The following is a 17,860-nucleotide window of genomic DNA, read 5'->3' on the forward strand; positions in this document are numbered from 1 at the left end:
TTGAAATCCTGGCCGAGGGATCCGCTCCCAAGAAATTCCCAGCCCATATTTGGCCAGTTTCTTGAAAATAGGTGTCACATTGGCCTTTTGTCCAAGTTAGTGGAACCTCCCTGTATACCCTAAATCAATTGAATAAGAACCCACAGTTTTGAAATGGTCCTTCATTAGTTCTGTACCCTCTCTAGATTTTCTGTTGTTCATAAATCAGCCTCCTGTTTCATCAGTTTATTTGATCTTTTCAGACTTTGATTCCGATTTGGAGGATGATCTCACCTCCGACACATCGGGCTACTTTGAACGAGTTCTGGTTTCCCTAGTTCAGGTATTTTTTATTTCATTTCATACCACGTTATTAAGTAAAAACCTTGGCCGCTGCTTTCGTATGAATTTCCAATCTGTTCTGTACTGGACAGTTGGAAGCATCAAATGTAAGAATGTTTTAAGAAAATATTTCCTGTACTTTAGTCCCACTTGTTAAGAGCAAACTTTCTGTTGGACAAGCTGAAAACTGATAGAATACTTGGTGAAAATTAGATCTGGTAAAGGAGTGTGAGGCTCTGATTTAATCCGCATATCAGATGACATCTATAAAAAAATTTGCTCTTGCCACATCAACAAACTTGCATTTATACAACACCTTTAACGTAGTAAAACATCCCAAGGTGCTTCACAGGAGCGTTATCAAACAAAATTTGACACTGGTCAAAAAGGCAGGTTTTAAGGAGCGTCTTAAAGGAGGGGGAAAGAGGCGGAGAGGTTTAGGGAGGGAATTCCAAAGCTTAGAGCCTCGGCAGCCAAAGGCACGGCCGCCAATGGTGGAGCGATAAAATCGGAGATGCGCAAGAGGCCAGGATTGGAGGAGCGCCAAGATCTCGGAGGGTTGTGGGGCTGGAGGGGGTTACAGAGATAGGGAGGGGCAAGGCCATGGATGGATTTGAAAAGAAGGATGAGAATTTTAAAATCACATCTGTTGCATTTTGAATCCGTGGAGTAAGTTTCCATGCTGGCAGCTGTAATGAAGCTTGACGGTGGCTCTGCTGGTGTTAGTGACAACAATCATCTCTCCTGGAGTTTAAATGTCAGGGAGACTTTTTGAGAATTTAATGCCATGTTTTTTTTTGATTTAATTCCCTGCAGTTTTCTTTCCCTAGCACCACCCTTTCTGATATCAGCTAGCTTAGCACAAACCAGGGATCAAATTTGGGGACCTGCCTTGTCTGTGCAGCTTAGTTCCACACTGGGTAATGCACGTAATCTTTTCTGTTCACAATTTATGGGCTGGATCCTAGATACTAGCTCTGCTGGGATTCGGCCCCATTTTGGCCTGAACTTAATAATTGGGTTGTCCCCTCCCCACTTCAAGGAGGAGCTCCTGGGCTTCCCAGGGAAATTCCTCTTTTTAAAGGTCTCAGTGGAACTCCTGCCAGTTGAAAGCTAGCATGAATTCATTTGAGGCCTACTATAAGTTACAAACGTTTAAAAAGAAAAAAGAAAGACCTTCATTTATGTAGCGCCTTTCACGACCTCAGGATGTCCCAAAGCGCTTTACTTTTGAAGTGTAATCACTGTTGTAGGAAACGCGGCAGACAATTTGCGCACAGCAAGCTCCCACAAACAGCAATGTGATAATGGCCAGATAATCTGCTTTAGTGATGTTGATTGAGGGATAAATATTGGCCAGGACACTGGGGCGAACGCCCCCGCTCTCCTGCGAAATAGTGCCACGGGATCTTTTACGTCCACCTGAGGGCAGACGGGGACTCTGTTTAACGTCTCATCAGAAAGACTGCATCTCCGACAGTGCAGCACTCCCTCAGTACTGCACTGGAGTGCCAGCCTAGGGGTTTTTTTGCTCCAGTCTTTGGAGTGGGGCTTGAACCCACAACCTTCTGACTCAGGTGCGAGTGCTACCACTGAGCCAAAACTGGCACCTTTACTAGAATAAGGTAATTAATCCTTGAGGGAGTGACTATCCTTCTGTAGTTGGCATAGTTCCAGTGGGAACTGAAGATTTAAAAAAAAAACTTTGGTTCATTTGGGCTTGTGGAGAACTCCCTTCTGCCTTACAAGGTTGGATTAGCTTGGGTTGGTGCATGTGCCTTTGTAATGATACCCAGGCAATGCAAATGATCCCATTTGGTAATATGAGATGGGGTCTCTGACTTTGGGGGACTGCAGGTGGGAGCTCCGCTCCAATGCAGTTATGCCAGTGGAGCAGGACCCCAGGAATTTCCAGGCCTGTGCATTAGGAACTGGGTCAGATTCCTGCTGGTTTAAGAGGCTTCCACTCAGCTGTGGATTGTTGGAATCCCTGTGCATGTTTTGTCTGATATTCCTAGCCATGCCGGAATAAAAGGTTTGCACAGTAAACAGCAAAACATCACGAGCTACTCCTCCCTGTGGAACTGTCTCCCTAACAGTGTTGTCTGGACCTCAATCCCTTGTATGCAGAAGTGATAATTAACACTTGTGGAAGAAATGCTTTGGGGAGCATGAACTAGTATTTTCTCAAAAGTTTCAAGCAATTCCAGTAATTGGATCTTGTCCAGTTAGATTGGGATGCTGTGCTTCTTAACCTCTGCAAGGACAGATAATTTATGTGACCTAAAGGCTAACATTGACCCCTGTAGTAATAGTCTGTGCTGGGATTTCTGTAGACTCATACCTGTTCAACCACTTGGTGTGGCAGATTATCAAAACACAGAGCACAGCTTTTACAGACTGAAGTAATAAAAGTATTTATTTACAAATTATAATGTGTCAAATCACCAATTGTCAACAATTAGGCTGTTGGAAAACTTGTCTTGGCTCCATGAAACATCTGTCTGCAGGTGTGGAATGGTAGCACTGTGGTGTCATTGACGTTGGGACAGTCGATGAGACCTGGTGTCAGACTCTCGAAGAACAAAGGAGGACTTTCTTGTTAGTTTCCCAGTACACTTTCTCCGAAAGTTCCCAGCAACCACTGGGCTAAATTCATGGGGTATCTGTCTTTAGTCCAGTTGCTTCTGGCTGGATCCTCTCATTCCTGCCATCGGCCATTAACAACAAAGTAAAGCAAGAGATTAAATTTCAGGGTTATTTGTGTCTCAGATTACATTTAAAATTTTGTTACCCCATTTTTTTTTTTTTTAAATTTAGGGTAACCGAGGTGAAACAGAAGCCGACCCATCTCTAGCAGTAGAAGATGCAAAGGTGAGATGTGCGACTATTACTGAGACACCACATTCTCTTCTTTCCTGTTGCAATCTATCTTACCTTCCTCTATTTTATCAATACCACCATGACCATTACACCTCTGAGCTCTACTCTTTCTCCTAAAATCCAAATAAAGGGGACGATTATCATCTCCTCCACTGGGCGGGAGCAGGCCGTTAGCACGAACCAAATACCTGTGCGGTACTTATCGCCGATGTCTGTCTGCGCTATTTTAGTGGGGGCAGCCATGAAATGGGTGGCCCAGATGCTTGCCGGAAATGGGGGGGGATATCTTACTAACCCTGGCAAATTGGGGTCCTATGACATCAATTGGACCTTGATGCAACTTTGAAGTATCAATGGGCCAAGCTTGCATTGAGCAGCCTAACCAGGGGTCCTTAAAGGGACCACTGCAGGCCACTCAAATAAATTATTGAAAAGGTTTATAAATGATTTTTGTAGGGTCAGTGTTATAAATTGGATAGCTAAGTGTTGAAGGATAGAATATTGGAGCCAGGTCTTCAGTTGCTTCCAAGCCTTTATTCACAGAGACCCCCTTACATACACACCACATCCTAGATAAGCTCTCATATAAAAAGATGAGAGACTCCAGTTGATACACTCCACCTGAATACAATTAACACTAATTGATATAAATCACATGATACAATTAACAGTCAGGAGCATTAATGTTCCTCCTGGCCCCACAAATATTGACTCCTTCCCCACATCCCCCCCCCCCCCCCCCCCCCCGATGTCCGGCCTTTCCCTCCCCACCCCGGGATTGGCCCCGCCTTTAACTTACCTGCACTGGCTGGGATCCATGGTGGAGTTGGCTGGATTATCAGCTCCCTCCAATCGGCAAGCTGCTCCAATGGACAAGCAGCATGCTGAAGGAATGATAATGAGGCCCAACCACGACAATGGGTCAGGCCTTGAACCATTTCCATCAGATGGGCAGTGAGCTCACTCCGCTCACCTCCTGCCGATGGAACAGCACATCAAATTCAACCCCAAGGTGTCTTGCGTTCTATCCCTCCTCCCTATGCACTCACCCTGTTGAGATCAAGACTCTTTGCAACACCTCCTAATACAGTTCATTCTTTTCCAGGCTCTTGTCTCATTTCTCTTACCATTCTCAACTTTGGTGGTCTCCTGCACTATGGGGCTTGATCGTCATTGAGATTTCTCAATAAAATAATAACTGCAGGATGAAACATGAAGCACTGGGACACTCAATGAGATCCAAGAGTAAATTTAGGAATGCCATTCCCAGTTAATACCCACAATTTATCGTCCTTTAAAATTAATAAGATGGAAAATTGTGGGCAGGACATGTGTGAATTCCTGACATACACTCCTGGGGGGCAAGGTTCTGCACATTCAGAAAATTTACACTATAATTCTTGATTTTGTAAAATTATATTGGCACAATGATCATACATAATGCCCATGAATTGCAGTCTTAGAGTTCTTATTTGAGATTATAAAGAAATAGGAGCAGGAGTAGGCCATACAGTCCATCAAGCCTGCTCTGCCATTCAATAAGATCATGACTAATTTTCTACCTCAACTCCACTTTCCCGCCTACCCCCATATCCTTTGACTCCCTTAGTGGCCAAAAATCTATCGATCTCAGTCTTGAATCTACTCAACGACTGAGTATCCACAGCCCTCTGGGGTAGAGAATTCCAAAGATTCACAACCCTCAGAAGAAATTCCTCCTCATCTCTGTCCTAAATGGCTGTCCCCTTATCCTGAGACCATGCCCCCTAGTTCTAGACTCTCCAGCCAGGGGAAACAGCCTCTCAGCATCTACCCTGACAAGCCCTCTAAGAATGTTACACGTTTCAGTGAGATCACCTCTCATTCTTCAAAACTCCAGAGAATATAGGCCCATTTTACTTAATCTCTCCTCACAGGTCAACCCACTCATCCCAGGGATCGATCTAGTGAGCCTTAGTTGCACCCTCTCTAAGGAAAGTATATCCTTCCTTCGGTAAGGAGACCAAAACGGTACACAGTACTCCAGATGTGGTCTCACCAGAGCCCTATATTATTGCAGCAAGGTTTCCTTATTCTTAGCCTTTATTGCAAGGGGGTTGGAGTATAACATACCATTTGCCTTCCTAATTGCTTGCCCTATCTGCATGTTAACTTTGTGATTTGTGTACAAGGTCACCCAAATTCCGCTTAGTCTCTCACCTTTCAAAAAATATTCTGATTTCTATTCTTCCTACCAAAGTGGATAATTTCACATTTCCCCACATTATACTCCATCTGCCACCTTCTCACCCACTCACTTAACCTGTCGATATCACTTTGCAGACTCTGTGTCCTCCTCACAGCTTACTTTCCCACCTAGCTTTGTATCATCAGCAAACTTGGATACATTACACTTGGTCCCCTCATCTAAATCATTGATCTATATTGTAAACATTTGAGGCCCAAGCATTGATCCTTGCGGCACCCCACTAGTTACAACCTGCCAACCTGTTTATTCCTACTTTCTCTTTTCTGTCCGTTAACCAATCCTTAATCCATGCTAATATATTACCCCCAATCCCATGAGCCCTAATTTTGTATAACAACCTCTTTTGTTGCACCTTATCGAATGCCTTTTGAAAATCCAAATATACTACATCCACTGGTTCCCCCTTATCTACCCTGCTAGTTACACCCTCAAAAAAACTATAATAGATTTGTCAAACATGATTTCCCTTTCATAAAACCGTGTTGACTCTGCCTAATCATATGATTTTCTAAGTGCTCTGTTACTACATCTTTAATAATAGATCCTAGCAATTTCCCTTCTACTAATGTCAGGCTAACTAGCCTATAGTCCCCTGTTTTCTCTCTCCCTCCTTTCTTGAATGGCGGGATTACATTTGCTACCCTCCAATCCACGTGGACCGTCTAGAATCTAGGGAATTCTGGACGATCAAAACCAATGCAGCCACTATCTCCGCAGCCTCTTTTAAAACAAAATTGAAATTATGTAAGATCGGAAGTCAGAATGTCCTGTCCGAGATTAGTTCTTGTGATCGATAACTGGAAGATCTAACGGCTGTGGATTGATCTTGCTTTATAATTAGCATTATAGTGACCTGTTGTTGCCTTAATGGGGCCTTGTGTACAATTAGAATGTAGCCTAAACAATTGGTTGATTTTATTCCCATTGCAATAATGTAGCCTGGCATTAATTAGGTGTTTAGTTAGTTGGCTAGCCTTGAATTATGGATCCTGGTATCTTTGGCTAATGCGTCAAATTAATTTCAATATGCATTGCAATAGGTGCAATGTTTCATTTGTGGTGATTAGATCCAAGGTTTTGTGAACTTGTGATTTAAAAACTTCTAACTCACTTGCGCCTGCACCCTCAATGAGTTACGTGTCTTTCACGTTTATGAAACAACAATGTAAATGATGGCGGGGGGGAGTTTATTTCCGGATGGTGCGGAGGTTCCAATCGTAGGTGACAAGCAGAGGCTGTGCATCTCCCTATGGGAAAGGGAGGGAAAATCAGACGGGGAGAGGGGAGGAGGAGGTCCCTGATCCACTCTCGCATGGTTGGGGGGGATCAGAACTATATCGACAGAGGCCTGGGATCAGGTTGACCAGCTGCTGTTATGGCCGCAGATCATGCATGGCCCAGAAAGCCTGGGAAAGAAAGTAGAGGGATTCATATGCTTTCAGAATACACTGCAGGAACCAGACTGGTAAAGATTAGGATCCATGAGCTTGGGGACGTTCCTCCCTCCCCCACTACCTCCAAGAAAAAGTCTAGATAGTCCAGATCAGGACTCAAAAAATTGGAACAGCATTTGGGTACATGGTCAGCAGGGTAAGTATACCAGGGATGGACACCATCAAAACTGAGGGAAATAGACCCCTTGGGCACAAAGGCACTGAATCACTAGTTTTTTTTTTTACACGGCCTATAAACCTGCAGGTACCTGCACGACAGTCCCTTTGTTCCATATTTATTTTTGGTCAGCTGAGTGCCCGACATGCTAGGATTCTTCAGACCAAGCTACTGAGAAATTTACATCTGTGGAATTTCTGTTTGTCCAATACAGAGTGCGTAATCTCTCCCCGTAGGGACTAGCCCTTATTAGCGAAGTCTAGAGAGCTTGGGCATAGATTGGCAGAGTTAAGATTTGAGTGTCTTAAGTATCCCCACGGGTACTGCCTGCTCTCATATTACACTGCATGGCACAGGAGATCTAAAGAGGAGAGAGGAGGCCAAACATTAATAGTGGGGCTGAGAATTACATACATGCAAACACACACATCCATTTCTAGAGTTTGTATGAGTTGTTCAGTTGGATGTCATACTGAAAGTGGACATCTAGTTCCTCTGTTTACTCACCAGAAGTTCATCTAGTGAGTGGGATGGTATATGGTATAGGATGTGTGCAGCAACACCCCCATATTTAACTTGTCATAACCACTGAACTATAACTACTTTACAAAGCTATCTCTCACTTATAAATAAAAGTGCGCATTATCTGTCAATTTGCATGGATGATTATTTTACATTAAAGTGTTGCATTTTTTTTAAATGACAGGCTCTTTATGAGGCTGGTGAAAATGCCTGGGGCACAGATGAAGAAAGATTCATTTCCATTCTCTGTTCCAGGAGCGCCCCTCACTTGTTGGCAGGTAATGACTGTGTTTCTCTCAAACTTTGAATAGATTGCTGTTCCTGTAATCTTAGGGCACAGGTTCAACCATTAGGATCACTGATGTGGAAATAATTGGAGTGAGCAGCAGAGCAATTAGATATTGCAGACAACAGAATGGAAAGTGCGTGATGTCATTTTCCACACGATTAGCAAATATCATTAATGGAATCATAGCCAGTAATTAACGCTGCCAATTTTAATGTTTCTTAATTTCAAATGAATATTATGATTGATGACTTGGATGACATGAACAGTTTTCACAATGAATGCTACGGTTTGCAAAACTTGTTCTAACTTGAACATGTGTTTCCAATAAAAATGCGAATCCAGTTTTTGGTAGAAATATTACTTTTATTGTTATTGCCTACAAGACCAGTATGCCCAACATTTTTAATTTGTCGTAGTTTATAATAACTGACAATTTATTTCATTCATAGTGTTTGATGAGTACCGGAAGATAAATGACATTGACCTTGAAGATAGCATCGGGAGTGAATGTTCTGGCAATCTGCAGTGTGTCATGTTGGCCATTGGTAAGACAGCCAACATTTCTTCATATAGGGGCTCAGAGGAGTGCCGTGATTGGCAGACTTTTTAACTTCCAGTTAGCTGTAGCCGAAGGCTTAACTGTGGCTGAATTATTTACATTTTGAATGGATTTCACTGTGTATTGAATGAGGACCCGATTGAAGCATTTAGAAAGATTCCTGATTCAACAGGGAGGCGGAACATAAGAAGGCCAGTAAGCAACAAAAGGCCATTTGCTACAACAAACCATCTCCTTCCATGGACCACGTGTGTTGGCCATGGCTCAGTTGGTAGCACTCTCCTCTGAGTCAGAAGGTTGCGAGTTCAAACCGAGGCCCTGTCTGCCCTCTCAGGTGGACATAAAAGATCCCATTGGCACTATTTCAAAGAAGATCTGGGGAGTTCTCCCCGGTGTTGTGGCCAATATTCATCCCTCAACAAACATAACTTTAAAAAAAAAAACAGATTATCTGGTCATTATCTCATTGCTGTTTGTGGGACCTTGCTGTGTGCAAATTGGCTGCCACGTTTCCTACATTACAAAGGTGACTACACTTCAAAAGGTAATTAATTATCTGTGAAGCACCTTGAGAGATCCTGACGTTGGGAAAGGCGCTATATAAATGCAACTTCATTCTTTATTTGCTCTATTCTGCATTCTTTCCAGCCCATTTAATTTTCTGAGGAAAGATTCTGCAAGTATGCCTCAACTTTTTAAAAGTAAATGAAGCAAAACTCCAGCATATCTGTTGAACCTATTACTTTCTTGGCCATGAGACTCTCCCTTTCCTTCCAACTTTTTTTTTCCTGTGTCCTTTCTAACTTGCTTTCTGTTATTCTTCTGTTCCTCTGTATGACTCTCCTATTTTGTGGTGTCTATCTCAATATTTGTCTCTGACTCAATTTCTCACTCACTTTGTGTAAGTGTCTTTATCTCTGCCCCCTCCCTTCTGGATGTCTCCCAACGTCTCTTTACAGCTCACAAACATGTTCATATACCAATGTACTCAATAATTTCTATCTCGGCTTTTTCTAAAATTCAAATTATGCTGAAAAAAGTCAAGCTACACACACATCTTCCTTTCCTCCTTGTTCTGATTTTGGTCAGTACAAAAAATACTGGCCCCAGGATATCTTTCTCTTTGCTTTCCACACTTCCTCCTCCCCTTCTCCAGGTCTGCCAGTGCTGCCAAGCACGTGAGAGCCAAACAGATATGTTTGGAGACAATAACAGAAGGAAGAGACAAGCAACAACTTGCATTTATATTGTGCCTTCAACATAGTAAAAAGTCCCAAAGTGCTTCACAGGAGCATAATCAAACAAAATTTGACAGCGAGCCACATAGGAGATATTAGGACAAGGATTTTAAAATTCTCATCCTTGTTTTCAAATCCCTCTGCGGCCTCGCCCCTCCTTATCTCTGTAACCTCCTCCAGCCCTACAACCCTCCGAGATCTCTGCGCTCTTCAAATTCAGGCCTCTTGCGATCCCTGATTTTCATTGCTCCACCATTGGTGGCTGTGCCTTCAGCTGCCTAGGCCCTAAGCTCTGGAATTCCCTCCCTAAACCTCTCTGCCTGTCTCTCCTCTTTTAAGACGCTCCTTAAAACCTACCTCTTTGACCAAGCTTTTGGTCACCTGTCCTAATACCTCCTTATGTGGCTCGGTGTCAAATTTTGTCTGACATTCCTGTGAAGCGCTTTGGCACGTTTTTACTACATTAAAGGCGCTATATAAATGTTTGTTTGTTGTATGTCTGTGATGACTGTCTACACCCTCTCCCCCCACCCCCCTCCTCCCCTTCCCAAATGGCGAGCTGCCTGTAAGCAGCGTGGTTAACACTGGTGACTCGCCTGTTCTATTGAAACAAGGCCCAAAATTGATGGGGCCTCCCTTCAATGTTATTGGGTGGGTGGAAAGGACACCTCACCAACCGTCTGCCCGATCCCCTCTCCGCACTGAAATCGACCTCTGGAGCTCTCCAGATTTTCCACAAGTTCTAATTGACCATGAACGTGCAATTTATTTGCTTTGTACCAAAGTCGAGTGGATTCTTGTAGACCCCCAATTGGTGGGCAGTCAATTCTTGGATTGTGGAGAGACCCGTTGCAGTGAAACTCCTGGTCAGTTTGTTGATGGTGGTTTTCATCCATATTGTTTTGCATGTACACTTATGATGTCAAACACATCCATGTGATGACTTAATTATGATGTAGCAGTACACTGTTTCTTAAATGATTCCATTCCTTTTGTCTTCAGCCACCTAGGTTCCATGCTCTGGAATTCCCTCCCTAAACCCCGTCACCTCTCTACCTCCATCTCCTCCTTTAAGACCCTCCTTAAAACCCACCTCTTTGATCAAATTTTTGGTCAGCCCTCCTGATAGCTCCTCCTTTGTCTCAGCGTCCATTTTTGTCTGATTATATTCCTGTGAAGCACCTTGGGATGTTTTTCTACGTTAAAGGCGCTATATAAATGCAAGTTGTTGTTGCCGTACCTGGAAGTATATCCCATGTGTTGACCCCTCTTTATGTGGAGAAGATCCTCCTGACATCAGTCATATGACCATGATATAGTCAGTTTCCTTGTGAGTTATGTAGTTCCAAAGAAAATGAGGAACAATGGATCCATTAGAACCCATCTGTACACACTTTGTTTGATCAGCTCCAGAACAAATGCTTTTTGCGTTGTACTGAAAACATGATTGCGACCAGCAGTTCACTGGTGTCAAAATATCAAGTGATGATTACAGAAGCTGCTTCTAACTTAGATCCCTGTAATTACAAAGGAAATTTAAGTAGGTTCCAGCCTCTGTAAAAGTAACCAAGAAAATTGAGTCTGAGGTGATGCGATATTAATGGGGGTACTGTTAATGGTGACTTCAATTGAGACATGACCGACCATGTATCAGACCAGAATATGTTGTGATACAGCCTATTCAATTTATATAGCGGTTTACAGGATTATAATAGTATTTTGCAACAGTTGCAGCCTTTATCCCAAACTAGATCCTGTATTGTTTGAATCTATTTTCATAGCACTGCTTAAGTTGTAGTAGATGGCGAGGTTTGTAATGAATCTTTTACATTTTAAAAGGACAATATTTTGATATATTTCAATGACTATACAATCTATTACATTTAGCAGTAAAGTATTTATTATTTCACAAATCTTTCTATTTTTCCTCAGTCAAATGTATAAAGAATACACCAGCATATTTTGCAGAGAAGCTTTATAATGCTGTGAAGGTATGCTATTTTTTGGCAGCATATTTGTTTTCTCTTTGTGCCAGACAATTGGTTTCCCCTCAACAACTCTTGCATCTCTATTTTGAAGCTTGCCACCTGATGGGTATTCTCTCAAACTCCCTCTCTCCACTGCAACCTTTTATGGATCGTTTTTATTTTATCAATTTAGCCATGATTATTGCTCCTCCTGAATACTCCTCTCTGGAAATTTGGGCCTGACCATTGGTCAGAAGATTATGCGCACCTGAATTTTTGAAATCTGCTCTTGGTGGACGAGGCTATGCAGCTGAAGCACAGGATATCCTAACTCTCATTCATCTATCGCTCACGTGCTCACTGACCTACATTGGCTCCCAGTCCGGCAGCGCCTCGACTTTAAAATTCTCATCCTTGTTTTCAAATCTCTCCATGGCTTCACCCCTCCCTATCTCTAACTTCCTACAATCCTCCAAGATCTCTGTGCTCCTCCAATTCTGGCCTCTTGCGCATCCCTGATTTTCATCACTCCACCATTGGTGGCCATGCCTAGGTCCTAAGCTCTGGAATTCCCTCAGGAAACCACTGCTCCTCCTTTAAGACGCTGCTTAAAACCTACCACTTTGACCGGTCCTAATAGCTCCTTATGTGGCTCAGTGTTAAATTTTGTTTGATAACGCTCCTGTGAAGTGCCTTGTTAAAGGCACTACATAAATGCAAGTGGTGTTGAAATTGGAAAATTGTCCCATAGTATGTTTTTGAAGGGAAGGTGCAGATAATTTGTAAGATAAAATCCAAGTGTTTCTTTTTGTTGTCTTTATCTGTTTTCATTAGCAGATCTCTTCCTTATTATTGTGCTTTGATTCAGCATTCAAATGCTGTCAAAATTTGAATCTGATTGCTCTATCATAGAAACTTCCAGGAGACAAATTTGAAGTGAATCAGAAATTGTTTTTGTCTCCCGCTTTTTAAAGAGGGCTGGGTGGGGGTTGGGAACAGAGCCGTGAGCTCCAAAGCGGGCAGTGCTGCCCGAGTCCAGGGACTCCTTTATATAAATGTCCTGGAGTCCCGCCCGAACCTGGCCAGATCCACTACCTGGCCAGTGGGTGGGAGCGGGAATTTAGCAGCAGGAAGCCGCAGCCGGAGATGATGTCTGGAGGTGATGGGGACTTGGTGCAGAGACAATTGAGGGGGGTGGGGTTCCACCGTGATCAGGGAGGCCCAAGGACTCCTTGCAGGCCCTGGAGGGAGTTATGACAAAAGTACATTTTTTTTTTTGGAAGTTATGCTGGCCTGTTTAGGCCAGTCCCGCCGTGGGTCTGCTGTCTGGCTCCAGATGCTGCGGGACACCTTCTGATTTTTTTGTTAAGATTACATCACGGCGCCACTGATTTCATCGTAACATTTGAATGTTAATTGGGTCCCCGTCTGCCTGTAGTGGGAACCTTGGCCGACTTAAGTCGCTGAAGGTGAATTGGTGCTGTGCTGGAACGGAGTGACCTCGGACTGTTAAGTTGTTCCAGCCTAATTTTAACCCCATTCAATGCACCATTCTTGCTGGGCGAAGGGGGGTTAAAATCAAGGCCTTTGTCTCTCGGTGTGTATCATTAGGAACATCATCATCTCAATCATGACAGGATAATTGATCCAAGGGTTTGTTTTTTTTTTGTCTGCTTTTATTACCAGGGTGCCGGCACAGATGAAAGCATTCTGACAAGAATTCTGGTGTCTCGAAGCGAAGTTGACTTGGTGGAGATCAAAGCTGCTTTTAAGGCGATGTATGATGTGACCCTCCATTCTGCGATTGTGGTAGGTCATTGATTTAACGCACGTCCTCTCCTTCCTCCGAAATGAAAAGGGTTGTCTGTTGCTTCAATGAAGTAGTCTTCTCTATTTGAACAAATGTAACTTTTTGAGAAGAAAGACCATGTGCCTCTTGCAATATTTGTAGAACAGACATTTTGAAGAATATTTTACAGATGGCATTATGAAAGACCATGATGGTGTTTAACTTACAATTATGTGTTTTTCCTTTTCATTGAAGTTTGAAATCCCTTTTTTTCCACCTTTACACTCAGTCTAGGACACATAACAATGACCTCGTCAATATTGGCCCCGATATTGGGGCGACTTGTAGCGGCCGTGAAACATGGAGGTCCAGCTCAATTTAATTTTTTTTCCCTCCGTTTCCTGGCTGGTAACCAGCCAGATTGAGACTGGCTGTTGGGCAGGAAGGTCTGTGGTACTAGGCTGCAGCCGGGGACTGGAGCGGGGGGAGAGATATCACTTGGGGGGGGGGGGGGGGGGGGCGGGGAAGAGGGAGAGCGCCAGGGTGGGGGGGGGGGGGGGGGAAGAGGGAGAGCGCCATGGTGGGTGGGGGCCGGGGAAGAGGGAGAGCGCCAGGGTGGGGGGGGGGGGGGGGGGAAGAGGGAGAGCGCCATGGTGGGTGGGGGCCGGGGAAGAGGGAGAGCGCCATGGTGGGTGGGGGCCGGGGAAGAGGGAGAGCGCCATGGTGGGGGGGGGGGGCGGGGAAGAGGGAGAGCGCCATGGTGGGGGGGGGCGGGGAAGAGGGAGAGCGCCATGGTGGGGGGGGGGCGGGGAAGAGGGAGAGCGCCATGGTGGGGGGGGGCGGGGAAGAGGGAGAGCGCCATGGTGGGGGGGGGGGCGGGGAAGAGGGAGAGCGCCGTGGGGGGGGGGGGGGCGGGGAAGAGGGAGAGCGCCGTGGTGGGGGGGGGCGGGGAAGAGGGAGAGCGCCGTGGTGGGTGGGGGCCGGGGAAGAGGGAGAGCGCCATGGTGGGTGGGGGCCGGGGAAGAGGGAGAGCGCCATGGTGGGTGGGGGCGGGGAAGAGGGAGAGCGCCATGGTGGGTGGGGGCCGGGGCAGAGATCACGTGCCATGGTGGGTGGGGTCCGGGGCAGAGATCACCGGGTGAGAGAAGTACTCCTGATCCTCCTGGCCCATTGGCAGCTCTCAGCTCCCTTTAGCTGACTGGTTTCCTGAGCCCTGGGAAACCTGGCCTGCAGCCATTAAAAGGCTGCTAAAACTTAATTCATGCAGCCTCATTAACATATTACAATTACTGCGCCCCCTCTCGAGAGCAGGTTACTCACCCGAGCCCCAACCCACCCCGGTTAAACTGGAAGTAGGCATGTTGGCGGCGGGTTGTGGTTGGGTTTCAGATTTTTAAGAATTTACGCCCCGGTCCATCTTGTGCAGTTAAAATTCCCCTCATTGTGACTGATTTTCTCTTCCATGATCCCCTATGAATTTTGGCATTAGTGGGTATGAGTCCAGAATTTAAAACTACTCACAACTTGGCAAAAGTTGGCAGTGTTACAATGGCTAGTGTGGGGAAACACATATGGTGCAGTAAGGGGATGCTCTTCTGAAGTTTGGGGGTTAAAGCACATTGTTGCAGTAGAGCAGAGAGAGTTTTATCCCACATCTCTCGATGTACTTGACCTGAGAGTTTTGTGACTGGGTGTCCAAAGTAGAAAGGCTTTCTGTTTCCTAGCACTGACATCCATCAACTTGATGATAATTATTTATTAAAAAAAACCTGCCAAATCCTTAAATTTTAAAGGGGCCCCGTCTTCGTGAAAATGTTCTTGATGCAAAGCTAGAACCGTTTGCATTGACACAAGGTGTAAAATAGAATCCAAATTATTTGCTCTTTGTTTCCAGTAATACATCACACTATTATTGTGCTTTAATTTTATTGTGCATATCTGCCGGTCAGATTAATGTCCATACACTACACGTTAATTTAACAGGTTGCTTATGCACAATGTGTTGAGCTCAAGATATTAAACATTATTAGCTCCTGGAAATGTAAAGCTTTGTTGAATTAAACTATAGTTTAATAAGTCACAGGAGAAATGACCTGTCTCCTGGGCATTGTACCAGTAAATGTGTAGACTGTCATGAGCACTGATGGGTTGGAGTCCATTGTCTCCACCACTCTCTCCAATTTGCAGAAGTAAGGGAATCGAATGGAATGGAAAACAAAGGTGGAGTGGAAGGTGAGCTTATTCTAAGCACAGATACATTCTTATTAACAATTGATATTTATTATTTCTACCTACAGGGAGATACAGGTGGAGATTTTAGAGAGACACTCGTGAAGCTTTGTGCTGGTGATGATTGAGGGTCTCGTCACAGACCTGGGACTGGACCACAAGAGACAAAAGTTTTGAATATTAAATTTTATGTTCCATGTCTCATTAGTCATTTATAGAGCTTAAATAATGTCAATAGCCAACAATCCTGTTGCTTTACATAACTGCAATATTACTTTAGAAATTTGCAATAAATGGAATACGACTAAGTGTCTCACTCTAATATTGAGGATACCATCACATACGTTTGTTAAATTTAGAAAATGCTTTTAATCAAACCATATAAAATTGTTCATAAATGTTCAGATAATATGTCTCTATCCTCATGCTATCATTATTCATTTTGGTGGAATTTTGCTTTATGTAATTAATATTGCCCTAACTAACTGATGGTGTTCAACTTCATGAAACCAGCCAGAATTGAAAAGGGTGGACATTCTTTGAAACAATGATTAATTTGAGTCTAACTAAATCAAATTCATGATGTAATGCATCTCCAAAAGGTGCTACTTTGATTTATTGCACACATTATTCCATTAAGCAATACAGGCAGAAAAGAGTCCATCGATTCCTTTTGATTCAGCATTGAGCCATGATGCAACCTACACCTCATACTGTATTCTATAATTAACCTTTTCACATACACAGAACTTATTTAAAACTGAATAGAATACAATTGGAGTGTTATTAATCTATATTCTATATCATATATCTGTATAAACCTATTAAACATTGACTATAGAGGATTCTCCCAAATGCTAAGAGCTGTATGTTGCGTGAATAAAGTATGAAATAAATGATGCCGATTTTAGAGGTTATTAACCTTTGCTCCTTCATGCCCCCTTGGCTTCCACATAATATTCTAGCCTTGTTTTCACTTGGGTGGACTTCTGTTGGTTTCCAAATATCTAGAAATGCTCAAAACCCATAGTACTGTTATGGAGTTAGTTTTTCTATCTTCCTCCAAACTACTTGTGACTATGTAATAACAGTCAGCCCTGCCTGTTTTCTAGAAAGCCCAAACCCTAAAATTTATGTAAAACATTGATTTTTGAAATGATCCCAGTAGAGATTTCCACCAAAGAAACTGCAAAAATGGGATAATTTCATTGCCCAAGTTATGTGGAATGCCACAGAGCCACAAACTCAGATGAACTGTCCACAGTTTTCCAGAGATGAAGGGGGCAATTTTAACCTAACCCGCCCGTTGGGAAACTGACTAAATCGGGTGCAATGTTGGTTTTACACCCTACCTGATTTTACTCCATGTAAGGTGAGGTGTAAAACTGGCGTTCCACCTGATCCCTTGGTTTTCCTGCCCGGCAAGTTAGGTTAAGATTACCCCTGGAGTCTCTTTCCTTAACTTGTACACTTTCTAGAGAAACATACAAAAGTAGATTTAAAAATGTTGCATGCACAATGACCAACTTGAACTATTTATTACCTTATACAGGAGCATTATTTCCTTTGTCATGTCAACTGAGCCCCGGTTGCAAAGCAACCTGTCACATGATGCAGAATATCATGATGGACCAATTTGGGAGTCATAGTAGTGGGGTTAACAGTGGTAATGGAAGATACAAACTGGGAGTAAAACATCAAGAAAGATTTCAAAAGCTATCAAAAACAAATTATGCATATTATATAACAAATTATGTTTTAGAATACACTCAAAGCTGAGACCCATTTTGGGGGTTTGATACTTGTCTAAACCACTCAGATTTCATTCTCCCAGTTTGTTATCCATGCCTCTTGATCTTATACATATTGTAGTCACAATGTCAGAAATTGTTTCTTCCTTAGCTCTATAATATATGCTAGTTCATCCCTTGTAATGTTGCTCCCAGAGAAAAATAAAGTCTTTCGCCCTGCAATTATCTCTCTCGTTCTTTCATGTTCTCTCATTCATTGTTAGTATCCCTAACTTTGTTTGTCTTTGCTCTTTTTTTTTCTCTCTGCATGTCTTTCATACGCTTATTTCAGTGTGTTGTGCTCAACTCTGTTTCTGACTCTGTCGTGTATATTTCTAGGTCCCTGTGCCTCATCTCTTCTGTATGTCTCCCAATCTCTCTGTGCAGCTCTCTTTTTTTATATGGAACTTTGGT

At 43.5% G+C, this 17,860-nt stretch overlaps 1 protein-coding gene across 1 annotated transcript in view; it reads left to right on the top strand.

Annotated features, from left to right (window-relative positions):
• Nucleotides 1–17,629, top strand: part of LOC137304149 (annexin A8-like protein 1) — a 33,403-nt gene extending 15,774 nt beyond the window's left edge. The window contains exons 7-13 of the mRNA XM_067972649.1: nt 243–322; nt 3,142–3,195; nt 7,770–7,863; nt 8,324–8,419; nt 11,604–11,662; nt 13,325–13,447; nt 15,725–17,629. Coding sequence (XP_067828750.1) covers nt 243–322; nt 3,142–3,195; nt 7,770–7,863; nt 8,324–8,419; nt 11,604–11,662; nt 13,325–13,447; nt 15,725–15,784 — 566 coding nt within the window. The 3' untranslated portion in view covers nt 15,785–17,629. The remainder of the gene's footprint in view (nt 1–242; nt 323–3,141; nt 3,196–7,769; nt 7,864–8,323; nt 8,420–11,603; nt 11,663–13,324; nt 13,448–15,724) is intronic.
• Nucleotides 17,630–17,860: the final 231 nt, after the last annotated feature.

The sequence above is a fragment of the Heptranchias perlo genome, chromosome 36 (assembly GCF_035084215.1).
Source record: "Heptranchias perlo isolate sHepPer1 chromosome 36, sHepPer1.hap1, whole genome shotgun sequence".
NCBI classification, from domain to species: Eukaryota; Metazoa; Chordata; class Chondrichthyes; order Hexanchiformes; family Hexanchidae; genus Heptranchias; species Heptranchias perlo.